A 27272-nucleotide genomic window follows, 5' to 3' on the forward strand; every position below is an offset into this window, starting at 1 on the left:
GTCCTTTAAACAGACATGAAACAGGGAAACAGCCAACAAGAGCGACTGACCCGGCGAGGCTTTGTCCTGAGGCCATGTGGAAATAAAGCAGTCTGACTTTAACTTTGTTTTGTTATTCTTCTTTTTCTCTTTCCTCCCCCATCCCCTCTGATTTGAGCCAAACCCACCATCTTCTTCTCCCTTTCTAATTTTTTATTTATTCTGTCTGCACACACACAGACACGCACATACACTGACAAAGGGACAAGCTACAGTCACGGCGCACACTCCAAACCACTCTGTTCTCCACTCTGCTTTGCTTCACTTCATTTCGCTCCAAAAGCCAGCTTGTCAGCAAAGGGTGGTGGCGGGGACTGCGCCAAAATAATAATGCACATGGGAACCCAAGGGCTCCAGCGGGAGATTTTATTTGTTACATGAGCACTTAGCATTCATTATTTAATCGGATACAAGACTCCTGATTACACCAAGAGTTAAAATCAAATAACCTTGTGTGCCTCGCTTGCTATTTACTCTCTCTAATGTCTTTTTCTGTTCCAAAGGAGATGTTTTGGGGGGATGTCTATCAGATAGAAAGAGCCTTTACCAGGATACAGGACACAGTTTACATGCGGCCGCTGTGTCTGCTCCTTTGGTAGTCAGTCAGATGCTCATTTAGCCATAATGGGGAGAGAAGTAGTTCTGGAAATGGAAAGGGCTTCAGTCCCCAGATTCAGCCTTTAAGCTGCTTTAGAGGATTGCTGGGTATTTTTTCTCTCCCTCCCCCTAAAACAGACAGCTGATATTGGCTCTGAACCAGAACAGGAGAGGGCAGAAGCCCTGAGCTTTCACTGCGCAGCTGCAGACACAAGGCAGAGACGGGCCAAGCTGCTTTGTCTTGGCTTTATAATCTACTCTTGGGAGACACGTGACGGCAGAGATCGTTGCCAGGAAGTTTCCCACAGCTCCCTGCTGGGGACATCCTGCTACAAGTGGGCATCTGTCCCCGGCTGACCATGAGAGACTGTTCAGTTCAAGCTAAATATTTCACCTAGTCACACCATGTGCTCGCCAGAAATACCTGTTGTGACATCACTGACTGGACCAGAAGTGTGACATGCGAGAGTTTTAGTGGCTTGCAGGGCAGTAAGAGTTTGCTTCTTTGCTGAGTTATTAACGAATGGATTTTTGTAAAGTCATGATCACTGTAGCAACATTAAGGGGATTCACTGGGTTTATTCTGAGAGAGATCATTCTTCTTTTTTTTTGTATCTGTTTTTACTGATCAAGGTTGTGTTTCTGGAAGAGTTTGGGTGCAGACTGATTTGAAAAGTACACAGATAACCATGACTGTAAAATAAATTAATCAAGTTTGATGCAAATGTACAAATGTGATTTGTACATATTTAAGTTTAGTTGCTGGGGATTGTATAGCATAGGGAAATACATGATAACACTGTAGTGGAGAGAATGCACTCTGAAACTGTAAACTATAAGATGTGCATTTGAAAATTGTCTGCAGAAATATAAATGAAAAGTAATTTAAATTGTTTAATGAAATGTGACTGAGTTGTCTATGTTTAAATGTAAATTAGGACGTGCATCACATCCATAAGACAGCCACTGTCACACCTCTGACAACTGCCTCTTAATCATGCTTCAATTTACAAGATTATTAATTGTTGTATTTAGCCAATAGCGCCCATGACTGGCGAATCGGTGTCATCGCAGTTTTGCATATGCAATTCTGTGACCAACCACGGGGCGGAGCTGTTTGACCAAACATTGTTGCCGGATATACACGAAGAGCAGCGAACGAACCCGAGGTGAACCCCGGAAGCTCTGTCGTTACAGTGGTCACTGTCAGCCCGTTGTTAAAGCGGTGTACCACCACTGCTGACTGCGACCGCGTTGGGGCTTGAATTAGACACGAACTGGGCGTCAAAATGTATAAAGAAGGAGTTGCCAACAAAAGAAAATAGGAATATTAAGGTATGTCAAGTAGCTGTCACTCCGAAGGCACCGTTTTCGCACAAGTCGCACGCATGTAATGCTAGCATGCTAGCCGCGTTAGCTTATTTCAGCGGCTAGTTGTTAGCAGCCAGTCCGGTTGCATGTGTCAGTGTCAGGCTAGCGAGATGCCGCCGTGCCAGGTGTGTGATGAAGTGTTCAGTTTCAATCACGACCTCCGCAGCTATCGCTGTAGAGCCGAGTCTCGACACAGATTGATGCTTACAAGCCAGTTGATGGTTAATAATAGCTTCACTAGTATGACCAGTCACACTGATGGCGGGTGTTACATGGGAAGGTGATGATTTGTATGTTGAAGCATACCTGAATATATGATATAAACATCGCTCTGTTGACGCGAATCAATGTGTCGTCTGTGTGGTGAGATAAAAATGCTGTCCGAAACAGCTGGCTATGTTACAGGTTTGAACAGCATTTATGCTATCTCAGTATTAACACACATAGACGCGCAATGTTTTGCAGGTATTTGCATCTGCATGTGTGGTTAGTTTGTTTTTCAGAAGAACCCAGATGATGTCATTTCGTTTGTTTAGTCTCAGTATCTTAGCACTGTGTGCATCTCAGTGTTTTCACTGTCGTTTGATGGTTTTACACGCAGACCTCTGTGCTACACAGAAGTGGCCAGATCAAAATTAGTGCAGTGTCACCACATAGTTATGAATAGCCAGTGTGCTGAGTGTATTTCCTGAAAGTAATCATGGGAAACTTGCAAAATCTGAGACGGCGCATTCCCCGGTCTCATGGAGCTGAAGAGGAAACAGGAATTACTCAAACTGTGGTTATGTTTAGTAACAGTTAAGCATATGCTCAGTGGTGACTTTATTTGTTACACCTGACCAAAGCATAGACTAATGCAGTCTAATCTAACAGTTGTGTGGTACATCCAGCTCCTGTTAAGGCTCTAATTTTATTTATTTTTTTGCACTTTACAAACTGTGACATGATAGTACAGTATGTATGTGTAAAATTGTTGTGCCTGCTTCTGTTTCAGGTGTCGGCGCACGTGCCGGACTAGCTGTGTACTCCATCCTGAGTGCTTGTCCGGGAGGTACACACCACAGTATGCTGTTGTGAAGCTGAAACATATTAGGTATGTAACCCCTTTTCTTTTTGCGTTGTTCTCACAGAGAGGGTATCTCACCTCGTTTCAGCTGTTTATGTCTTATGCAAAACGCTGGAAGAGTTGCATTCCTGATTTTGGCTTTGGCTTATGATAAGGCCTTTTCAGACATTAGAAGTATGTTAACAGAGAGCATTTACTTGACAAGACATTAGCAAACAGATTGGCTGTGTTGGACTTTGTTGCCTTTATTGTAGTGCTTAAGACAAACCCACAACACTCAGTGTTAGTGGAATATGTACTCGTAAATGTGTGATGATATGAATTCCAAAGCAAGGGAGTGGGAGAGATTTAGGTGCGTCTCGTTTTCAGTGGCATTACATTGGGCATTAAGCTCTTTGTTCGAATATGACAGTGAAAAATCAAATCACTCAGTAAACTGACACCCATTTATTTCTGTAACATTTTAGGTGTTGGGTGTTGTTTAATCTAATTTTCTTACTTGGTATGTGATGACCCTGCAAATTGATCTGAGCAGAGTGACACTGAGGTGACTGCTGGTTGTGTGTGTCGGAGAGAAGAAGAGAGAGACAGAGAGGGATTGTTAGCTCTTGTGTTGTGCCCTCTGACTGGGAAGGGCAGACAGCTGGACAAGCATCTGGTGTGGCTTTAATGGACCTCCTATTCACTGACTACAGAAAAATCAATACTCCTTAAACTGGCAAGATCGTTTTCCGCCCTCTTAAGGACAATGCAAATTTTCTTGTTTGTTGAACAGAAAAACAGCATGGCATTAAATCCGGGTGACAAGTGATAAACAAGTCTGTTTGTAACCGAATACGCCTATTAAGTCAAATAGATGATCTCTCTCTGGCAGGTATGTCAAAATAATATTACAGACCTGTGTACAATAGACAAATTACTTGTCATTTTGATTTAATTGCTACATTTCTTGCCTGCCCTTATGATTACATCCCCTTTGTGAATGTCAAACGTCTATATAACTTCATCCTAACAAATGTAAGGTGGCCTTTTCCGTTACGTAGCTCTGTGTCATCTGGTTTATCGTTACTGACTGAGCTGCATTTCTCCAATCCCCCTCATCTTTCTGCCATTCAGTTCCTGATACATCTCATCTCATTCGGCTGATCTTGAAAACCGTTGTTCCAGATTTTTTAATATGTGAAATATTATTGTCATTTGAGACAGTGCGGTGGTCCAGGGTCCGACTTATTTTAACATGCCGTTACGTTAAAGCCGAAACTATGGTAACTGTTTGTTTTTCTGTGGTGCACCCTTGGCTCACTTGAGTTTAAATACACCTTCTGGTGCTACTTGGACACTTCATCAGTGAAGAACCCGAGGTCATAGGATGTTTCGGGTCTTTAAACTTCATACCCCCTCACCCGACCCAGACTTGTGTACAAGCGGGGTGTTGCTGATAGCTAACTTCCATTTTTTCCAGTGTTTTAATATTGTTTGGTGTCACATTTACGAGCAAACAAACAGAGGATAGGAAGAAGAGCCTTTACAAAACCAATAAGGATCCATTAAACCTCTGAGGCATCCTTTGTCGTTATTTACAATATAGAACAAATCTGCTTCTGTTATTCGTAGGGAGCTTTACTTCTATATATATGTTTCATATTAACAACACAATATTGCTGCAATAAGCTTAATTAAAACTCAAGTCAGGTAGAAAGTGGGTGTAACTGCTATGATTTTAGTGGGGTCCTCAGACATTATGTACTAAGAGGGCAACACAAGAGGAAAAACTGTGTAGGTGGACTATGAGTGTCTTTAATTATATTTAAGAACATTTGGCAAGAAAATAAATGATTATCATGGGCAAACGCCAGAGAAACAGAGAAAATCTTTGTATTCCTATCTGTTTTGGCAACAGAGCAATGTTTTCATTATTATTTAACAGTTTTAATCTGGAACACAATTGTGAAAAAGCACAGTGAATATCTACTACAGAGGAGCTTCTAATGTTTTTCCACAGTCCTTACTACAATTTTAACACTCCTCTTCATCATAGTGCTTGAGGAACTTACCTTTGGCTAAACCATGATGTGTTTTACAGCAGCTTAGAACAGTATGTTACCATCTACAAGATTATAGCAGTCTACATTTATGTGATGTTAATGTTTGATTAAAATCTCATCCTAAAGCCAAACATTTCATCGTAAACTCAATCCAAATTAACTACGTACAAGACTCTCTCTGTAAGAATATCAGAATCTCTGTTTTCTGACTGTCGGGATGATCTCAGCTCTTTGGGGGGGTGGGGGTTCAGCACTGCAGACCTCTTGCTGTCTCTGTTTCCATTTCGCAAACAATTTGAATGACACCCACTGTCATGGCACGTTTTTGGATGCAAGCAGAAACAATCATCAGCGGGGCGTTTGGAAGGCAGCCTGGCCTGCTAGTCAGCTAAAGACTGACAGCTGAGCTCTGCACCACCCATCTCACAGGATATGTCTCATTTGATTAAAACGCTCAGTAAACGGAAGGAGCAATTAGCTTCAGATCATCTCATCAGAGTCTAACTGTTCACCACATTTTAAATGCAATAAAAACCTCCTCATTACAGCTTAGAGCAATATCTTGGCTCACTACTGATCAAAGATTGTATCGTACGGTGGGTAATGTATAAAAGCATCTGTGTGAGGTGTGTAAGGCAGACTTCTTTCTGCAGTGCCACCGATATTTGTGGTTTGCTGTTAACAAATGTGTCATGACAACCAGTCACAGTCAAGGAAACATATGCAGAGCAATATATTAAAGCTTTTCCTGTACGAAAGTCAGAGAGGTGTGAGGGAGAGTGTTATTTCATTACAGTCTCTGTTTAGCAGTACCATTTTCCTTCAGCAGTACAAACCTACAGGTAAATGCACTTCTACATCTACTACATTGTAGCCTTTGTTATCAATGAACATATCTGAAATGTGTGATGCTTCTTCAAAACATAAGTAAAGAATATTCTACATGATGTGATAGTTTATCAGGGTATAATGTTCTCAGCAATAAGGGAAATATTGATCCTTACCCGGGTCTGCTTAACCAGTAATTACACATTTTCATATATGCACTGTAATAAATGTACTGTAATCTATTCAGATATGACATCTGAGAGCAAATTGCAGCTTTTTTTTTCTCCAAAGAAACCTAAAAATACTTGTTTTATTGCTTTACTTTGTCTCTGTGAATTCCAGTGAGGCCTGCTAGCGGCAGGTAACTGGGTCTACAGATTATTATTAGCTTTTATTTCTTGTGCACATGTACCTCAGCTGCAGGATCAGTTTCCTAAAGGACGAGGATAGCCATTGATTTATCCTGAAGCCGCAGACACGGTCTCTCCAGCTGGTCCTCAATGTTCTCTTACGACCTTGACATGAATGCAGAAGACCAAAGCTCCAATGACTCATGCCGCTTGTAATAACAGCTGCGTGGCTCAAAGGTCCCCGAGCTTCAGAAGCCGAGTCCAAGATTGAGCCACATTGATCAAAGTATTTCTTTGCCCCATTAGTGGCATACAGTTTGAGAAAATCACCCTCCTTGTTGTTTCTGGTGGGTTTGTTTATCTCCTGTCATAATCACCAGCAGCTCTGACGTTTAACTGTGGTCTCTGTCAGTGTGGTAACACATAAACCACTCTAAACTACTTCTGCTTCTTGAAAGGTCACTATTTCATGATTTAAATCTACCTTCAAACAGTATAGAGTCCATACAGAAATGCCATACACTTGATGACAGCTATGATAACTGTAACAGGATTATTGCAACATTTAATCTTTCTCTTCCAACTCTCTCAATCCCCCTGTAGTAATTTTTCAGACCCTTTTAGCACTTAATCTAATTTGTGTAGGTTCTAACATCCATTATGTCAATAGTTGTAACCGGAAACCATCTCATGGTGGGATCATACCAGCCATGACATCATTCTTGGGCCACGCCTATCATTGCACTGCCTTGATTTTAATGTCAGCTGAGCAACTGGAAAGATTTCTGACTTGATATGGCAAGGCTGTGACGGTTTACACATTTACAACACAAACACCTGCCAAGTACTCGGAATTCATTTCTGGGAGTTCCCACTTGGCCCACCTACATGTGGTGGGTTCACACCCGCCTTTAAACACAGCTCTTGATCTCAACTACCCCAATGTGAAATTCAGTGACTGTATCTTGCCACTGTCACATTAAGCATGTGTGTCCACAGGCGTCTGCAAGGTACTTAAAACCGCCCTTGTAATCATTCTTGTTACAGTGTGTGTCTCGAGGATCACATTTTGCCATGATCACGCACACAGACAGACTCACAAGGTCCAAACAACATCAGCCACACTGTCGCTGCTGGTAGTAAGGATATGTAATCTTGAGACGGTGGTCCTAAAACTAATCTTGCTCCTCTCTTTAGGGCAGGATGCAGTCTTCAAACCACCGACTACGAGAGATGGAGCAGCACCACCCGCTGCTGTCAGCAGGTGCAGATGTCGAGACGGGCAGCCTGGCATCCGGGGTGATGGTGGGGGGTCCTCACCCAGGCCACGCAGCAGGAAACCGTACACTATGGTTTATTCACGACGGCTGTGGTATGGTGTGTGCAGCCATGACGTGGTTCCTGGTGCTGTACGCTGAGTTTGTGGTGAACTTTGTAATGCTTCTGCCCGCCAAGAACTTCTGGTACTCGCTGCTGAACGGGGCCACCTTCAACTCCCTGGCTGTGCTTGCACTGGCCTCGCACATGCGCACCATGTTGACTGACCCGGTAAGGATGTTAAACACAGCTGATAGTCGCCATGGCTGAAAACACATGTGTAAATACAAGAGTAATGGTGTTTAAAGAGAAAGCAGGGTTTGAGAGAGAAAAAAAAAACATGAATAACATCAGCGAGGGAGTTAAATGTTACGTTTTTAATTTTAAGTTTAATTTAATCAGGTAATTTTGAGGGAGGGGTTTCAACAAAAAATATTCCACTTAAATTAAAGGTCCAAACAATGTGAGGGTGTTAGAGTTCACACTTACACTTCAGCTGATAAGATGAAAATGCTTTCAGACCTTTAGTTTGAAGGTCTTTTGTTGCTTATCCAGATGGTTATCAAACATTTGTCAAGCATTTATTGGGCAATATTACATGGGCTTTCTTTGATTTAAGTAGGTAATAATTAAGCAAGATTTCATTCAGTAGGGAAAGTGGTTCCCTTTGATATCTCCACACAGATCATTGTTCACTGCGAAAAGCTTGACGCTCACTTATGCTTACTCAAAGAAACACAATGTCTGATGATGCCGAACAGCCCAGCCTGAACATCTGTTCAATTTAAAATCACAATTCATACACAGACAATTAGGCTTTAGTGTGTCAAACTGGAGTTAGAAGTTTTTACTTCATCTCTTCATTTCAGTACACGTGGTACTTACACATGGTTTGATCAGTTTAGCGTAATTGTGTGAGGTTCACACAAGATTCATTGCTGTAGTTCAGAAATGACCAGAAGAGATGGTGTTTCCTGCATGTTCAGTGAAAAACTATTTATTCCCCCTGCTCTTTAGGGCGCAGTTCCTAAAGGCAATGCAACCAAGGAGTACATGGATAGCTTACAACTGAAGCCTGGTGAGGTCATCTACAAGTGCCCAAAGTGCTGTAGCATCAAGCCTGAGAGGGCCCACCACTGCAGGTCAGCCTTTGCATGAGCTTCATGTTATGCTTTTGAAAACATTTCTATACATACCTTTTTTTAAAAACAGGAACAGTGTAGCTGAGGATATTTGCATATTATAGCAGTCAGTTTGCCATGCATTATTGTCTCTTTCCTGCCTGCAGTATTTGTAAGCGATGCATCCGGAAGATGGATCATCACTGTCCCTGGGTCAATAACTGTGTGGGAGAAAAGAATCAGAGATTCTTCGTTCTTTTCACTGTAAGTACACAGAAGTAGTTCAGTTGTTAAAAAGGGGGTGTGGTGGGGATTATGGGAAATTATTGGACTATAGGGAGTTGCACATTTTACATATTAAAACTGCATAATCAAACTGGAGAGCAGATTCAAGTCAAAAGCAGCTCCCTCCTTGAGCTGAAAATTGTCTGTCTTGCTTCTATTTCACAATGAAATAACCAGCTGGGTTTTTCACCTTAGTACTGGTGTCGAGCACAGCAGGGACAGGTCTACATTAAATGTGCTCTGTGGCTCTTTGGGGACTTTCTTGACAGCATCAGCACTTTTTTATTGCTTCATATGCTGACTGGAACGCTTTGAGGACAGGAACATAAAGCCGTCATATGTGGTTGAGAGTTAAGCAGCACAAGGTCACCTGTGTGATTGAAACATTCAATTTCCTTTTTTTTTTCAGATTGCCATAGAAGCAATTGTCCTAATTAACTGCAAATAAAAGTTTTAACAGTTTGATTGTGAAATTCAGGAGGCTACTATACCACTTTATATTTAAACTAACCTGATGTGATGTGAGTGGAATGACCTCTCTCTTTGTCTTCTGTATGTGAGTTTTTCTTATTATATCTCTTCGTGCTTCTTTTTTCTTGTGCCTCTCACAGATGTACATAGCATTGATTTCTGCTCATGCCCTGGCCCTCAGTGGTATGCACTTCTTCACCTGTATTAAAGTCCAGTGGAGTGGTAAGTCCTCTCTGTCCTTCAGGGTTGACTGTTACATGAGTTACAAACACAAATGCAGGATGAATATATAGTTTCAGGCAGAAATAAGGCAGTTGAAACTACAAAGAGAGATAGATTTTCATCCAGCTGTTAGGCACAGGTCATCAGAGTTATGCAGCACAATCCTCACAGAGCTGCCATCGATCTTTTACCAGCTCCCTCGTGGATCTCTCTGTAGGCGTAAACCAGAAAATGAAGATAATGTTTCATTTTTTGAACGCCATCCTCTACTGCCCTCTACAGGATAATCTGACCTAGCGAGGAATTATATTGTACTGGGGCATTGGCCAAATTGTTGAGTATCTGTGCTTATAGAGAGCGTTTACTGCATCAGCAAGACAAAAATGAGGACATTCACATCCCAGATTATCTGTTTCCTCAACTTTATTGGACAACAGTGCAGTTGAGTCTTTAATGGCCCACTTTGCAAGATATTTCCCAGTGGTCTGGTTTTTAGACCAAAGACAAAGAGAACAAAATAAACCACTGGAATCCATCCTCTTCAATTCATTTAATTTACTTTGTGCTTTATTAGATTGTTCAGTTGTTCAGTGCTCACTAAAAATGTGTCTCTCTTCTTCTCTTCCTGTCACTAGAGTGCAGTGACTTCTCTCCAGGGGTGTCTGTGCTGCTGCTGATCTTCCTCTGTCTGGAAGCCATCCTCTTCCTCACTTTCACAGCTGTAATGTTTGGCACGCAGATCCACTCCATCTGCAATGATGAGACGGTCAGTATCCAGGATTTGTTCCTCTCAGCAAGCTGTCTGTTTGGCAGAGAGGGTCGCTGAAAGATGAGGGCGTTTAGATGACAACAGGGGATTTTCACTCTAAATAAATGCCTTCCTCTCTGCAATTGGATATAATATTGAATTAGTTTAATGTAGTATACTAATGGTCCAAAGCGAAGTGTAATAAATAACCTTTGCCTTGCAGGAGATTGAACGTCTCAAAAATGAGAAGCCCACATGGGAGCGTCGCATGAGATGGGACGGAATGAAAACTGTGTTTGGAGGTCCGCCGTCTCTGCTGTGGTGTAATCCGTTCACAGGCCTACGTCTGCGGCGCTTGCTGCTGCTGACCCAAGGTCGCCGTGGTGGGTCTGAGTTTTCTGTCTGAGAAGCAGGTCAGATTGATGCAGCTCGTCAACACTTGGCAAGATGTCTTTGTATGCCTTCTTTGGCCGCTCCTAACGTGGACCCCCTCTCCCGGAGGCTGTCCTTTTTGAGTTGATGACAAAGAGGCAGGTTGCTGCAGAGGGAACCCAGAGCATCACAACTCACTCTCACATGCCTTTGGTGTTGGTGTCCACAAGTATGCCAAACAGCTGGAATATTTTTTGACATGAGCAGCTTTTTGGTTTGTTTATGTGTTTTTAGGTAAAGCATGCAGTATGTAACTCAAGTGATCCTCTTATTCCCAACCGTCCGAGGTGCTGTTTGAACTAAACCTCCTGCACCTTCAGCACACAACGTGAGCAGTATGTTTTCTTTGCTGCACAAATGAGATTCAGAACTAGTGTTTGAATTACTCGTGGGGAAATCAGCGACATATCTTTCATCAGCACTGGACCCAGACAAGTGGATCTAAATAGGAACCACTGTTCTGTTGGACCCAGACGAGGGAATCACAGTCAAGGACGTGCACTACTTACATGACACTTGAGGAAGAACCTGAATATGGAGCACAGTGGGCGTCCGAGGTCGAACTGTGCTGCCTCAATTTGCATGTATAACAGCTCAATCAGTCAGCATATCAGCCTGAAAACGAGGCTTTCATCATCTTCAAATTAATGAACAGGCTACTGTGAACATAAGCCTCATTGTCATTCAAGAGGACTGAGTGGCTTTTCCTACCCTTTGTCATGTTTTTCCTTCCTTGGGCTGAAATTGTTGATTCTATAGGTTACTCTGGCCAGTAGAAATTAATTTTCCTTTTTTTAAAAAAACAAAAACAAAACACATCTGCTGCACTGTGACCACTCCTCACAGCTGACCATAATGACTCACTGGAGATGACTAGTGTTATTCTGAGCCCTCATTTGAATAAAAGAAATCTTGTGTTTTCTTAATTGTAAGTATCCAAAAATCTGCCATTCCACCACTCCCACATGCTGCTCAATATCCATAAGACAAAACCAGACCACTGAAATGCCTCCCTGTGTTTTAATCACAAAGTGATTCAGGTCGAAAGCTGAATGTTACTAAAAGTCTGCATCCTTTTCCTGTACATGTTTTTCTTGGTGTGGGAAAAGGGGCGCAACATCAATGTGTAGTAGGAATCTTTATACTATTAACAGCTGGTCTAGACTTCACAGCAGTTAAACTCTAAAAAAAACAACCTTACAAATCCTGGAGACACAGACATGTCTCAGACATGGTCACTTTGCCGTGCCTCTTGGCTGTGTGGTGCAAGAGTGTGAAAAGGAGAACTTGAAAACACTCACACAACCTCCTTTTGGCTCGATGTGAGCTCACTCTGATCAACAGAGCCAAGCTCCATTGTGAAGTCGCCCCATGGATTTAAAATGGAGGCACTTTGCTATAAAAGGCTGAGGTACCAGCTCATTATTCAAGCTTTAATACCGAGCGTCGTCTCAGTGAGACCTTTTCCTACGCTCCACTCCACAAATTTCAGACCCGTAACATCTAGTGGCAGGACAATAGCAGACACTTTCCCAGCCCACGCTTTTGAAATCATTGAACAAATTTATCCGCTAAAAAGATATTGTGATGTTTGCCATATTTATGAACGTGTCCATTTCATGTCTTGTCTCCTGACTTTTGTATTACATAATTAATGAACCTTTTGGCACTAGAGGAATGTGCCTTTCCGAGTCCTCAGTTCAGGATTTAAAGTCTCACAGGATGGTATCATTAAAGTATTATCAAATCTGGACTCTAAAAGTCTCATTTGCTCACTTGCTGGACAGTACGCCGCTGTGTGTTCTCATCTGTGGTTGTCAGGAGAAGGAAGTCTATGTCCACTGTTTACACTAAATTATGATACCCAATGCTCTGTGGTTCTAATGTTTTAAATAACATGCTGTCGTTAGAATGTAAAACTATTTTGGGAGTAAGGGTCGCAGCACTGAAAGCTAACTGATATCAGGGGATTTTATTAATGCTGGCCTCTCCTTTCTCGGTTCATTCTGCTGGACTGCCTCACCTCAACAGTTTTCTGATAAAATGTTGCCAGAATATCACTTTTCCTTTTCAATCACTGTCGTTCTGCATTCAGCTACATTCAATCATATGCACATGTAACGGTTGTATAAGATTTGTCAAAACACAATGGGGAAAATGCATGCTGTTTTGCAGTTGCACAAATATGCAACAGCTGAAAATGGATGCAAGTGTAAATGGCAAAGATACATCCAGAGCCAACAAGCAATAAACCTGAGATAACATTAGAATAGGTGCGAATATGAGAAGGAGGACTAATGCAGTTCTAAACCTTTAGCTTTAGGTTGGAAAACATCTGAGATAATTACTGATCGACAAACATTGCTGTGTTGGCTGGGTATAAATATTTGATGTTGATTGGTATCATTTGGACAAGCTTGTTTGATGTATGCGAGTGTTTTTACAGTAGGATAGTCCAGTTTCTTGACCAAACTCAGATCTAGTCATAATGTCGTGCATTGAGATTCTGTTACAGGGTTTTTCATGTTCAGTAATAGAAGCAATGAATTTTTAAAGGAATCTACTGATAACTGTATTTTCTCTTCCTTCTGCTGTATGAGTTGAAAAGCTACAATCACTGTGGGGAGAGAACGATTGTTGTGCAAAACTGCGCGAGCCAATACAACACTATTCTATCAAAGCTTTCTCCGACTCTGGTTGGATTTATACAGAAAATGAAGATTACAGAGAAATTTGTGATGTATAGTAATGATACTTAACAGGCTGGAGATTTACCATTTAACGTCACCATGAACAGAAAGATTTAGTTTCCTACAGTCCTGAGAGAATGTTTCTTCAAGAGCAAAAGTCCTTCAGCTTTATAAAGTATAAAGGTGACTATTAACAAAATATAAAAGGAATGTTTTATTCGTTTTTTTTTTTTTAAATTGTGTCATAATCTTAAAATGTCTCATGTTGTTAATGTCATTCTTTTACATAATAAACTTGACTAAATTAAAGCTAGAATTTGTGATCCATTGCCTTTTTTGTGAAGTTACATTTCTGTACTTATGAGTTTTGTGTTGTGGCTGTCACAATGCCATAAGATGCTTGAAGCGAAAGCAAACGCTCAATTCACTTCAGTTCAATTTTATTTATATAGTGTGAATAAAAATCCAAATTGTCTCAAGACGCTCTACAAAACCCCTAGAGCGAGCATGAAAGTGACGGTGGCAAAAAAAAAAAAAACCCTGAGCAGAACCCAGCTCATACGGAGGGACCCATCTGCTTGAGGCCGGCAAGAAGAAGAGAACAGCAGGAGGAGGGAGATAAACATGCATCTGACTGAAGCACACACGTAGAGTCTAATCATGATACAAATACAAGATATACCTGATGCTATATGAACCTATGAGGTGACAGGTGGTAGATTGGTAAGTGTGTCAGGATGGACTCGTTTGAAACTGAAACCCAATAACACACACATTAACCAACTCACTGAGATTGCATAACCAGCGCATCACAGCAAATAAAATCTAGTAAACAGGAAATATTATGTGACCCAAATCTTCAGTCCATCATCCGTCTGAATTTGTGATTTCGCATGAAAATGTAAACAAACACAACAATTTCACCAGTGTGTACAATTTGGCATTGATTGTTTGGATATTGGCTGGTTGGCCAGATATATAGTCATAGAATGCATTTATTTAAATACTAAGTGAGAATACACACCAAAAACCTTTAAGGATGATTTTTTTGTGAAGAGCAGCACTATTCCCTCCAGTCCAGTGTGTGGCAGTACAAAATCTCCCGCCGGTGTAAGATCTGCTTAAGTACTTAGAATTTAGGGTTTTTGTTCCCTGGTATTAGACTTTAAGGCACCGCTCTTTCGCACCTAACCAAATTTTGCTCTCTTCATTAGGACTGTCCGATCATAACTAAGGTTAATCTCGTATTTGGTCGTATCTTAACGTCACGCGTGTATACTGTGATTCGATTTTTAATTAATTACTCTTGTAACGCTAAAACAGTAGGATTATTATCTGCCTGAAAAGCTAAACTCAGCGAATAAAAAACGCGGGCGTTCTGATGCGCCTTAAACTTTTGCCCGCCTTCCCAGCTTCCGTTGACTTGTTGTGAACATGGCGACGAACGAAATTGTAAACAGCCAGCACACTGATGTCCAATCGGTAGTCAACCGCTGGTTAGTGGACTATTATTTGTCTCTGGCCCTGGAGTTGTTTGAAAATAAGAAATACGCGGAGTTCCTTGGTGTTAGAGATGTACTTGACTGTAAGTATCCTCCCAGTTTTTCGCTGCTTGCACGCACAGCTAGATCAGTTGAAGCTAGCTTGTTGTGTCCAACTAACTAACTTTGGTGTTTTATCCGTTTGGTTAAGCTAATTGAATTTGGCTAAAGTTAACTGTCCCTTTTTTAATCGTGCTCAATATTTGTCACAGCCACTTCCCAGGAAAAGCATCAGGTCAAGTGTTTATATTTTCGGTGTGGTGAGCTCAAAGATCTTGCTTGTTCATTTTTTATTGTTTTGTTGCAGGTGTTTTGGTTCGTCCTGTGGTGCTTACTGAGGCCATGCGAATAAAGATAAGGGTATTGCAGTTTCTCACCTTGATAAATAACGGAGAAAGACTGGGTAAGATCAACACTAAAGGTGTAGTAGGCCAATATACACTGCCTGGCCAAAACAAAGTCGCCGCCAGGATTTAACTATGCAAATATGTACGAGCCTCCTATTGGATAATTTCTGCAAAATTGATTATCTTTCAGCTGACAACAAAATGTTAGTCTGTTTGAGAAGGGTCAAATCATTGGCATACATCAAGCAGAGAAAACATCTAAAGAGATTGAAGAAACTACTAAAATTGGGGTTAAGAACTTCCCAACACATTATTTAAAAAACTGGAAGGATAGTGGGGAACCATCGTCTTCGAGGAAGAAATGTGGTCGGAAAAAAAGTCCTGATTGATCGTGATCAGCAATCACTTAAGTGTTTGGTGAAATCAAATCGAAGAAAAAACAACAGTAGAACTCAGGGCGCACGTACAATGCGAAGGGAACTCAAGGGATTGGGACCACTGGGACTGAACACCTGTGTAGCCTTAACAAAACCACTAATCAGTCCAGATTTACCCTGTTCCAGAGTGATGGGCGCATCAGGGTAAGAAGAGAGACCGATGAAGTGATGCACCCATCATACCTAGTGCCTACTGTACAAGCCTGTGGGGGCAGTGCTATGATCTGGGGTTGCTGCAGTTGCTCAGGTCTAGTTTCAGCAACATTATGTGTCCAAAGAATGAGGTCAGCTGACTACCTGAATATACTGAATGACCAGGTTATTCCATCAATGGATTTTTTTCTTCCCTGACGGCACGGACATATTCACGGGGCTCAAATTGTGACAGAGTGGTTCAGGGAGCATGAGACATCATTTTCACACATGGATTGGCCACCACAGAGTCCAGACCTTAACCCCACTGAAAATCTTTGGGATGCGCTGGAGAAGGCTTTGTGCAGTGGTCAGACTCTCTCATCATCAATAAAAGATCTTGGGAAAGATTAATGCAACACTGGATGGAAATAAATCTTGTGACAGAAGCTTATCAAAACAATGCCATAGTGAATGTGTGCTGTAATCAAAGCTAAAGGAGGTCCAACGAAATACTAGAGTGTGTGACCTTTTTTTTTGGCCAGGCAGTGTATTTAATTTTTTTTGTTTGCAGTTTCTTAGTTTGTTATTTATGTGCGCTGATAGGTAGTCATAGGTAATAAGTTATTAATAAAATGTGACATCAATGGATTTTTCTGTTTAAATTTGCTTCTGTATTTATTTTCCTGTCTATTTACCTTGGCCTTTAATTGTCTGTCATTTATTAAATCATTTTATATTGTTTATTTGTTTAATCTATATTATCTGTATTTTCTTCCACTGCTGGTTAATTCCTAAATTTATTTATTAAGGCCTTTTGTTTTTATGTTTCTTTTAGTTAGTTTGCTAAACCACTACCTAGCTTACATCACAACCATAGACTGCATAAATATGGACAGCATCTCCCCACTCCTTGCATTCGGATTATACACTGTACTTGTTTTTAATGTTTTTTTTATATATATATAACTCCCACAGTCCCACGGACCGCTTTACGGAGTGGTTGGCATGGCAACTGGTAGTCCATTATGTCACATCCTTCTTCTAAAGCGTCAAATAACTAAAACGAAACTTATCCTGAAAAATGATTTGACTTGTATTGTTTTAGTTTGTCCCATCCACTAACATGGAGGTGGAGCTTATGACCTATACTGCAGCCAGTCACCAGGGGGAGCTCTACTTGCTTTGGCTTCACTTTGGAGGAGCTGTGCCTCTGTCCATCTTTATACAGTCTGTGATCACGACTCAATAATTGGCAACAGGGTGGAGTGAAGTTGAGGTGGGCAGGTGATGCCTTCATCAATTTATCCCACTTGACTAAATACTACAATGAATATTGTTTGTCTCATCATACAGACGTCCCATTTGAGCCTGATCCGTCAAAGACTCCCCTGGAATCAGCCTTAACATGCCTGGAAGAAATGAAACAGGAATGCGATATCCCACAACAAGATTATGAGAATGTATGCACATCAGTTAAAGAGATGGTAAGTTGTTTTTTATGAAGTTAATTTCTGTACTAGATCACTCGTTACATCCTCTTGCAAAAGTCATACAAATATTGTTCCTAATTAAATGAAAACCTGTAGTTTAAATTATGATGCTTGCCCCAATCTTGTGTGTGTGTGCATGCAATGCCTCACTCTTAAAATTACAGCAATAAACTCAACCTACGCTTCAATACTTACTTCAGTTTTTTGGTCCTGGTTTTCAGTTACAGTCATTTCATAAGGTCTGACCCGGGCTGTACTGCTTTTGTGGTCAAAAAAAAGTTACTATTTCTGAGACATGGATGTATATTGCTTTCTTTCATTTCATAAGGGACATGGGTTTGGAGTGATGCACTATTTGTTTCTCAATCCAGCATAGACTGTGAGGTAACCTGCGAGGTCTAGCTATCTGCAATGAGAAAGATTTAGCCATTTTGTTTTAAATACTTTTGTGTGCAATTTCATAAAGTGTAAGGAATTACCTTGGTGCAGAAAAATGTGCAATGGGGTACTTTGTAATGTGAAACAAGAGTTTTCATATATGTTTCACGTTAAACGATGTTTGCAAACGGTCCTATATTGATTACTGTTTTCTCTTCCTCGCCATTATATTCAACGCAGAATCTTAGCCACTTTTATTCCACCACTAGCCACGTTGAAGGAATTAATGAAATCTGACGCTAGTATTGTCATTTTAACCTGAATTTAGTGCATGGTGATCGAATATTTACTCTCAGTGAGGCCTGGGCTCACAGGCACACAAACAGAGACCGTTCACAGAGAAATATAAATCATGGATGTAATTCTGACAGTTGTGTCATCCCTGTTCACTGTGTCCGAGCCAGATGTTTTCAAAAGTGTAGTCAGATTTGATTAAACAAATTGTGTATTTCTGTCTTTAGATTGTGGGGCTTTTCATAAAGAACAATGATTTTGACAAAGCAGAAGAGATGATCAGCAAACACTTTCCAAAAACAATGGTTGGCAAGGTGAGTTTACTGTTCACTGTGTAACCTTATCTTTTCAGTCAAGCCAACATTTAACCTATTTTATTTAACTTTTTATTTGTAACTAGCTTTACATAATCATGAAATTCTGGAATCTGGGTTAAAATAATGCATCATTAGTTAAATATGCATGCTATAGAAACTCTGGCGTATGCTGCTGAATTTCTGTCACCATTCAGGGTCTAGTTAAGTATAGCTGAGCAGCACACCTCTAAAAATAATCTTGGGCTATTGCAGGGACATGCAACCCTCCATGGATATTGTGAGCTTTCCTACTTTGATCTCCTCATCAGCCATGAATGGTGGTCAGTAATGTAAGACATAAGACATGTTTATTAACATTAATGTTAATTAATGCTGAGGAATCGCTAGTGGATGAACATGAGGAGGGAGGGAAACATTAAAGGAACTAGTTTAATATGCTGGACCAAATCCCCTTCAGTCTCTTGATTGTGGTTGACAGATCAGCCTGGTCTAGTGTAATCATCCCCCATCCTCCCTGTGTTTGACTTTCTGCTCCATTCCTTCTGTTGTAATCCCTGCCCTGCAGCCCTGTCCCTTCAGTATATGCCTTGCAAAATACAATGGTTCATATGACCAGACTGCCAGTGATGCGTATGTTCCTCACTCATAAGTCAGTTTACGTAAATGTAGCTTAGCTCAATCATAGAGACTAGTGCATCATATTACACGGCTCCATTGAAAGTAATGCTATAAGTCACTTCTGTTTAGTCGTTCCCACTGGAACTGCCCATACAATAATAAAAAGTACCACTTCCACATAACAGAAGTAGTAACAGTTCTTCTTTTAAACATTTTGACCATGCGATGTGGCTCACATTACAGAGCATTTGTGTTTTCTGTAGAAAGCTATATTTATGGGGTGCATCAATCAGAAGAGAAAAAAGAATGAAGTTCTCAAGCAGATCAACTTCCAACACTTCAAGGAGGAGATGTTTTCTTTTTGCCAGACACTCTGCCCACACACCTTACCCTTTCTCCATAAGGTATGTGTGTATTCAGCAAATAAAAACTCTTATCTTATAATTAATCAGCAATTTTGAATGAGTCATTGAATAAAAAACTATTTTGGTTGTGGCTCTCTTTGTTAAGTCCTCTGAACATGATAAGAACAATCTCAGAAGAGTTCATTTAGAAAGCCTTGTTTGTGACAACCTTGACATTTGGTTATCTACAGATAAAACACTGTTAATTGCTTGTTGAAGTCTCGTCATGTGTTTTTGGTTTTGTGTGTGTGTGTGTACCAGGCAGCGAAGCAGCTTATTGATGAAACCCTTCTGGAACAACAGAGCCAAGCAGCTGGAACTGTTGAGCAAGCTGAATCCAGCTCAGAGCAGGCCGAACCCAGCCCACTCACAAGTCCAACAGTGAACTCTGTCCTGATTGTACAGCGGTAGGTTTTCTCTCTCTCTCTCTCGCTCACAGATGTTCCACACTGGTGTAAAGGCTTTAAAAAAGCTTTAAGATTTCAAAGCAGTGTGATCTTTGTTAAGTCACTTACACTGAAAACTTTGTCTCTGCTCCTCCCATCACTTGGCATTATCTTTGCAGTAGCAGAAGGACAGCCACACAATCTGACACACTCGTTCCTAGCATGTTCTGTGCTTATATATATATATATATATATATATATATATATATAAGCAATATAGTATAGCAAGCAATGATGTCACTCATTGGTTTGAACTCTCTTCCAAACATTGACGTCATGTTTTTTGGGTAGAGCTAGAACTTTCCACGAGGGAAGCAAAGCTTTAAACCTGACGATCACATGAAGATAACAAGTAGAGCATTGTTGTTGTGTTAGCTAACGCGTAAGCTGTACTGTGCTTTAACACTAACATTTTACATAGAGTGTATCAAAATTGAAAATCATTCATAAAATACGTTTTTGCTTTATAAAAAAACTTGACCCTTACGTTTCTATTACTACAATTAATCTAAGGACAAGCCATGACATGACAACAATAACAACAAAATAACTGAGCACACAACTCAAGTTCACTAGTGAATGACTCTGCTCTGCCTTGTCCAAACAACATGTCCAAACGACATGTCAACTTAGACACACCCTGAAACAACTGTACCTCCCCTTGAGGAATAATATCTACTTAATGGTAAAATATTAAGTGACACCAGCACTCCGATCAGGAGTATGTAATTTTGCTTGACACCGTAATGACTTGTGGATTAAAAATGTATTGATTTCATAAGAGTAGAGAGCATAATTTGAATGGGAGTCTATAGCAACCACCACCAAGCAACTCCACTTCACAGTACTTCCACATTGGTGTTGGTTTCAAGACATGGCTGTTGCTGCTTAGCTCAGTTTCTTCAGACCTTACCCCACTGCCTTTGTCTGCTGTGAGTCAGATTATGAAGTACTCAGTGCTCTTTATTTTTAGTTGCTCAATCTCTGAGGGAGGGCAGAGCCATCACAGATGTCTCGATGTCAACATCATCGAAGTGTCGCTTCCATTTATGGGGAAAAATGGAAGAAGCACTGAGGTCCAAATTATCGTCTTTACTTAATACCTTGATGTCTACTATTAAAAGATGGTGTACATTAAATGAACACTCACCTGCCAAAAGATGCATGACTGCAAACGAATGAATGCATTCTGATGTAACAGCCCCACATTAAATCCTCCTTCATGACTGTGATGATGTTCAGTTTATTATGAAAAAGTTTAAGAAAGGTGGTGATTTAATTATATGATGATTTTGGAGGATGGAGTTTGTGGTGATGTCAAACTGGTTTGAATTTAAACATCAAAGTGTTTTTGTTTGTTTAGCCTAGCCCGCTGACTAGAATGGGGTTTGACAAAATAATAAAAAATATCGAATCAACAGCTCCGTCAGATATTTTAAACAAATGCTGAATACTATAACCTTCATGAAGTCAAGATTTTGACTGTTATATTAAAATACATTTATTTTCACTAATATTTTGGCAAGTGAGTGTATATTGAACCCATAAGTCATCAATTGTTGCTTCGATTACTTTGCTCACCCTAACCAAACATAGTGTTGTGTGGAAAGACATACTTTACCAGGGCTTCAGTCACTAGAGTTTCTAGCACTGAGTAATCTTCTCTTATTTTAATGGCCACCCCTCTCATTCTCTGATCTATTTACACTGTCCAGCTTCTTTCTCTTGTCTTTGTCTTATCTTCTAGGAGACAGTCAGTTATCCAGAGGACCAGACTCGAAGCAGCCTACAATGCCTTGGCTGCGGGCTCAGATGAAATGACTTTTGCTCAATTGAAGGAAAAAGTGGAGAGGGTTGAGCAGGAGACTGAGGAGAAGGAAAGAGAAGATTTTTGCCTGCAACTTTCACTCGATCCTAACAGCGGTACCAGTCTGGAGTCCGAGCAGGAAGGGCCATTCCAGAGAAACTCAGGCAGCCCCATGGAAGCTTCTCCAGCAGATGAACCACCTCAAACAGATGCTGCTACTCAGACAAAGGGAGGCTCACTCTCAAAGACAGCCGCTGTGACGAGGAACCAGCAGCTTCCCACTTTGGCACAGCTAGTGGTTGAACCAGACAGTCAGGCAACCTCTCAGTGCACAACATCTTCTCAGGAAATGCAGCCTGTAGTCAGAATAGAAAAGTCACCACAGATACGTGCTGTATCTGGTAAAAAAGATCTGCAGTGCCCACTGACAGTCAAAGAAGTTGTCGTACCCACACGAAAGCGCAGACGAGTGACCAGATCTGCCAGAAGGTAAATATCTTTACAGATTCTTAGGAGGTAATTGCTGAATATTTGCATTTTGTGGATAGTAAGCTGGGAATTTCATTATGCGTATGTTGTGTGTGATCCTGTGTTGTTCAGTGCGTGTATGTGATTAAACCTGCTTGTGTTTCATTCAGAGCTAGATTGGTTGACTCTTCAGACATCGAAGACGACTCCCCTGACCCGGATGCCGACAGGCAAGATTGTGGTGGGGATCTCCTTAACCTCTCCAATAGTTCACTCAGAAGGTAAATCCAAATGTACAACATCACCTCACACTTTCAGGGCTGATGACCATAACCTAATATTCTGATCTGTTTGTTGTGGTCAATGCAACCACAACTGACTGATGAGTTGTTGTTATTATTACAAATGAAAAAATGTGTAGGAAAATGGATATATCTGTTTACAGAACGTGATTGTATTCAATAAGCTTCTGATAGACTCAGTTTAGAAGAAATTCACACAGGACCTTGACTGCTTGTAAAGCATGTATAGGCTACAAAAAAACTGAATAAATTAAGTTACTGAACTATGGCTTATAAAAGGGCAAGCATTTAACATTACACTGGCTAACAGCCCTGCAGGGTCATTCATCCTTTCATCTGTCTTTCCCTCTTCTATTTCAAATGACTCGTAGAGGGAGAGGAACTAGCTGGTCTTACACTCATGAGTGCGCTCTTCTCTTCCTTCTCGTCATCGGTTCCATCCTCACTGCATGTCATTAATACAAACTAGTGTTTGCACTGTTGCCACCTCTGCAGTATGTGGGATGGTTTCCACCAAACAAATTGCGTGGTGTTGAGATACTATTTTGGATGACGCTTTGCTGTCGGATCAATGAAGAACTTCAGACATTGTGCTACCTAGAATGAACCTGGTAGCTTAGAGTATCTGTAATTTTGCATTAGTTGTGTTATTTTTTGTGTGTGTAGTTACATTGTTAGGTGAAAATAGTGATTGCACAGATAAAGAGCAGAGCATAATCACAATCGTAACAGATCTCTACATTTCAATATAATAATTGACTTGACTCTCATCATGCAGAAACTCCAAGGCTAAGCAATCATCAGACATCGAGGAAGACACGCAGGAGCGATTGGCCTCCTGCAAAAGTCCGGTGCAGAAATCTCCTCAACCACCAACCAGCGATCCTCAGAGCAAGCAAGTCTAAATGCTATAATATAATTCATTTGATTTCAGTGTTTTAAGTTAAATATTCTGTGATGGACTTTTGACAAACTGTATTTATATACACAGGGATCCAGATAGTACAGATGACACCTCTCCCAGCTTGCCTGATGCGTTGCCTTTCCAGCCTGGTCCTCAAACGAGCTCCACTCCTGACAAGCGCTCCGCTCCTGACAAGCGCTCCGCTCAAGACATTCGCCCTTCACATTTAAAATGGTGCGTCAAGATTACACCCACAGCTTTAGCCAAGAATGGATTGACTTAACTATCGCCCTGGAAAGACTGACAAATATTTTAAAATAATGGGTAAAAGATAATCAAGTATCCTTTTTTGTTGCACTGAACATTCAGAGCACCAAGAAATAAAAACTGAACTCTTGATCCTCACAGGAAAAAAATTTACAACAATGCAAAAGAGAGTAAGGAGACATGGAGTGACGAAGAGTCGTATTTCCCCTCCAAGAAGCGTAATGGTAATATTTTATCAATTAACTGAATTATAGTATATTAATCCAATAATCATGTTCATACAGTTAATGTACTCTGTTTTTCTTTAAAGGACTAAATGAGAGCACTATTTCTGATTCGGGCCACAAGAAGAGGGTAAGTGTATCACAACTTGGCATTTGCAACACTCCAGTGAACCATCAATTTAAAAACCTGTTGCTTCATTCTGACACAACATATTTTTTGTTACAATGTCTTGTGAAAATAGCAACAACACTGGCAAAAAAATAATGCATTGTCAGTTTTGGAAGTGTGTGTCACGAAAGCTTCAGTAAAGTGATCTGATGTTGTGTTGCAGAGGTGGACCGAGGCCGAAACTCTGACGTTAAAAGAAGGGGTCAACAAATTTGGAGAGGGAAACTGGAGTAAAATAAAAGCATATTACTCCTTCAAGGATCGAACAAATGTGAACCTAAAGGACAGATGGAGAACACTTAAGAAGCTAAAACTGGTTTAAGATGAGTTCTGGCAGATTTTTAATGCCACAGCTGTCACTATATTAATTTTTTCCTTAAATCTTCATTTGACTTGGTTTCCTCTGAGGAAATGCATTTTCAGACATTTGTTAATCATGTTCAGATTCAATAAATTTCAAATGTTTACGGTTCAAAGACTCGTCATTTTGTTAAAATAGCTGTTAGTAGTGATGAATCATCACTGCAGACCTACACAGAAAGCTCACCAAGACTGAAAACATACAAAGACGTTATGGATTTATTTGAAGAATGCCATTTACAAAAGACACACACACAGATCTCCACTTCATTTGACAACATTTGGTACAAAGAGCAAGAGGGCTGTCAGAACGCTGTGACGCGTCGGAGAAGTCTTTTGTCCCCTGGACTGCAGGGAAATATGGTCCAGTAGTAGAAGCTGCTTTTGAAGTGTCCTTGAACCAGGCACCTGAATCCAAACATTTCACTATTAAATGTTTAGTAGTGGAAATAAGCTGTTCTGGCTATAAATGTCAGTGAATACTACTGGGTATATAATCGGTTGTTAGAAAAGATTTGACAGTCCAGTTGTTGCTGCATCTTTATGTTAACGTGTCTTCGTTCCTAATGAACTCTCCCACATCAGCCTGGTGGAACACCACAATGGACATTGGATCAACTCGCCGACACTCCTGGGTAGACTTGGCTGCCACTCCAAAACCCTGACGGATCAGAAACAAACGGTTAAAGTGTCAACTATCGTTAGTTAATACATTAAAATTCAGAAACGGCACACATAACATGTCTGATCCCTCTATAGAGTAGATATGCTCCGATTTCAAGCATGTGTTTCCCCAGCAGGAATACTGAACATTAAGCACTGTAGTTAAAGAGACTTACCAGAGGCACATCGGCCATGGAGTAGACCACGACTCCCTGATACTGCACAGTGTTCTCTGTGATTCTTCCAAGGCCAGACTTCAGAACATGGTTCCCATACAGGAAAGACTGCTCTGCTCCAGGTTTCAGCCACACTTTGAACTAAAGACAGTTCCACGTTATTCATACATGTTTACATGAGTGTGTATAGCTTATGGTATTGGTAGAAAGAAGAAAGAATGGAAGCTACTGCCCAATAATCTTATACTGCCCAATAATAAACTGAGGGCACTAGGAGAGATGCACACACACGTATAGTAACACCTAAATTAAACATACAACTGTCAATGGCAAATGACCATTTGATTGTCACAGACAGAAAAATATCATTTTTCAATTCCAGGATCCCCGGTACAAATGATAAGCAGCATACAAACAGCATCAATATTAGGTCAGTGAATCTATGTTCTTGTAATGGATAAAGCTTTCATACTGGCATTTAAATGACTCCAATATTCCATCAGGTGTACTGTAAGTCAGTTTTAAAATACCCACATCATCAAGAGCCACAGGCAAACTTGACACTGCACGGATGCATTTGTGAAAAAGCAGGCTTAAGTTATCTGGTCAACCACTGCTTTTTACCTTTGTCAGCATTCTGCATTGCAACATTGCTTCTATAAGACTGCATCTGTGTTGCTACAAAAACTAGGTTTGGCAAACAAGCTTCCATTACAGACATTCTGATGATATTAATATCAACATACAAGGCTTCACACTTTCAAATTAATTTTCATATGTGGCCGGAACATGAAGAATTACCAGCTACGGCAAAATAATAAAGCATCTACTATTGTGCCCCTCTTGTTTAGAGGGCATACTAAACTCTTGGTGGTGTGCATGAGTTGATGCCACAGGCACCATGTGAGCCTAATGTTTCACTGAAAAATATCGCTTTAGTCTCATATCCAGCAGTGCCCCCTTAGAAGTGTGCCAACTCTGGCTGTTAACATTATTCAACAAAGACATTTAGACATGTCTCAAGAGAAAAGGTCTTTTGTAAATGTGCTGCCAAATGAAGCTGCTATCCCAGGTTCATGCATGCCATCATTGTGTGGCACACAGAGCAGGGGTATATACTAGTAAAGATACAGCCAGTCTACCTGGCATATGTCACTGATCTGTAAAAGTGGCCTGCCATTACAAGCACTTTCACCTGTGCATCTCTGCAGAGTACATTTCTTCTGTCGCTAGAAAAATTCAGCAGACCATCCATTCGTGCAGCACTACAGTGATGCAAATCATTAAAGCAAAGATACAAATTAAATAAAATTAGATGTAGCTGTAGTCACCTTTGCATATGGCGCAAGAAAATCCAGAGCTGTAATGTGCAGGCGGAACTTGCTGGTCTTTGTAAACTTCCCGAAACACGTACCCACTGAGACGAGCTTGTCCCGGGAAAAGTTTGTGGCCAACTTAAGAATTTTTTCACTGTGGACAGAAAAGCACGATGCGTGTATCTGTAGGCGTACTGATGAAGCTACAACACATGACAAGTATATTTGTTTATCAGTGTTTACCTCATGTAGTACACACGGTCATTGTGTAGCCTGAAACAGTAGGTGCCGTCAGGTCGGTCCACTAAAAGTTTGATGTTTTCTCCAATGCTGTTGTGGAAGAGAAGGCATGGTTCACACACAGCACAAGCTAACAGGGATGCTAACCATTACAGACAGCGTATCATTTGAGCATTTACAGGGTAGCAAAGTGCCTTCGCCGTTCACTTACTATTTCGACAGCTTCTCAAACATTACTTTCGTCTCTTCTTCTGTTAGCGGCCTCATGTTTAGGACTGAAATACGTACAGTTTATCAGCAAATAATGTGTCTCCGGTGAAAACGTGGGTCAACACGGAAACCGTCACACTTTAAAGCGGAAGTCTTGTTACGTAATCGGTGATCGCA

General features: G+C 40.8%; 3 protein-coding genes across 6 annotated transcripts; 2 read left to right on the forward strand and 1 right to left on the reverse strand.

The window, feature by feature from the left end:
- The first annotated feature begins 1675 nt into the window (after nucleotides 1-1675).
- On the forward strand, nucleotides 1676-14023 carry zdhhc7 (zDHHC palmitoyltransferase 7). 3 transcript variants are annotated; one of them, XM_084574925.1, is made up of 8 exons: nucleotides 1676-1971; nucleotides 3002-3100; nucleotides 7494-7844; nucleotides 8631-8755; nucleotides 8902-8998; nucleotides 9631-9712; nucleotides 10348-10478; nucleotides 10684-14023. In XM_084574925.1, the coding sequence occupies exons 3-8, from the start codon at nucleotides 7500-7502 to the stop codon at nucleotides 10864-10866; spliced, it is 963 nt and encodes a 320-aa protein (XP_084431051.1). In that variant the 5' UTR covers nucleotides 1676-1971; nucleotides 3002-3100; nucleotides 7494-7499; the 3' UTR covers nucleotides 10867-14023. The 3 variants fall into 3 exon arrangements, with proteins under 3 accessions (XP_084431051.1, XP_084431052.1, XP_084431053.1); XM_084574926.1 differs by lacking the exon at nucleotides 1676-1971 and having other exon boundaries at nucleotides 2760-3100; XM_084574927.1 differs by lacking the exons at nucleotides 1676-1971; nucleotides 3002-3100 and having other exon boundaries at nucleotides 7087-7844.
- A 652-nt stretch (nucleotides 14024-14675) lies between these two features.
- On the forward strand, nucleotides 14676-24630 carry terfa (telomeric repeat binding factor a). Of its 2 annotated transcripts, XM_084575029.1 has the most exons (13): nucleotides 14677-15167; nucleotides 15431-15526; nucleotides 17396-17526; nucleotides 18432-18518; nucleotides 19403-19543; nucleotides 19805-19950; nucleotides 21737-22285; nucleotides 22435-22545; nucleotides 23345-23461; nucleotides 23558-23704; nucleotides 23879-23961; nucleotides 24048-24091; nucleotides 24294-24630. In XM_084575029.1, exons 1-13 carry the CDS (start codon nucleotides 15017-15019, stop codon nucleotides 24450-24452), a joined length of 1962 nt encoding a protein of 653 aa, XP_084431155.1. In that variant the 5' UTR covers nucleotides 14677-15016; the 3' UTR covers nucleotides 24453-24630. The 2 variants fall into 2 exon arrangements, with proteins under 2 accessions (XP_084431156.1, XP_084431155.1); XM_084575030.1 differs by lacking the exon at nucleotides 18432-18518 and having other exon boundaries at nucleotides 14676-15167.
- Nucleotides 24631-24691: 61 nt separating this feature from the next.
- Nucleotides 24692-27269, reverse strand: nip7 (NIP7 nucleolar pre-rRNA processing protein). The gene is made up of 5 exons (XM_084575032.1): nucleotides 27097-27269; nucleotides 26889-26975; nucleotides 26661-26799; nucleotides 25330-25470; nucleotides 24692-25151 (listed from the first exon to the last, which is right to left on the reverse strand). The coding sequence occupies exons 1-5, from the start codon at nucleotides 27150-27152 to the stop codon at nucleotides 25032-25034; spliced, it is 543 nt and encodes a 180-aa protein (XP_084431158.1). The 5' UTR covers nucleotides 27153-27269; the 3' UTR covers nucleotides 24692-25031.
- Between the last annotated feature and the right edge of the window lie 3 nt (nucleotides 27270-27272).

The sequence above is a fragment of the Chelon labrosus genome (assembly GCF_963514085.1).
Source record: "Chelon labrosus genome assembly, chromosome: 3".
Lineage (NCBI taxonomy): Eukaryota > Metazoa > Chordata > Actinopteri > Mugiliformes > Mugilidae > Chelon > Chelon labrosus.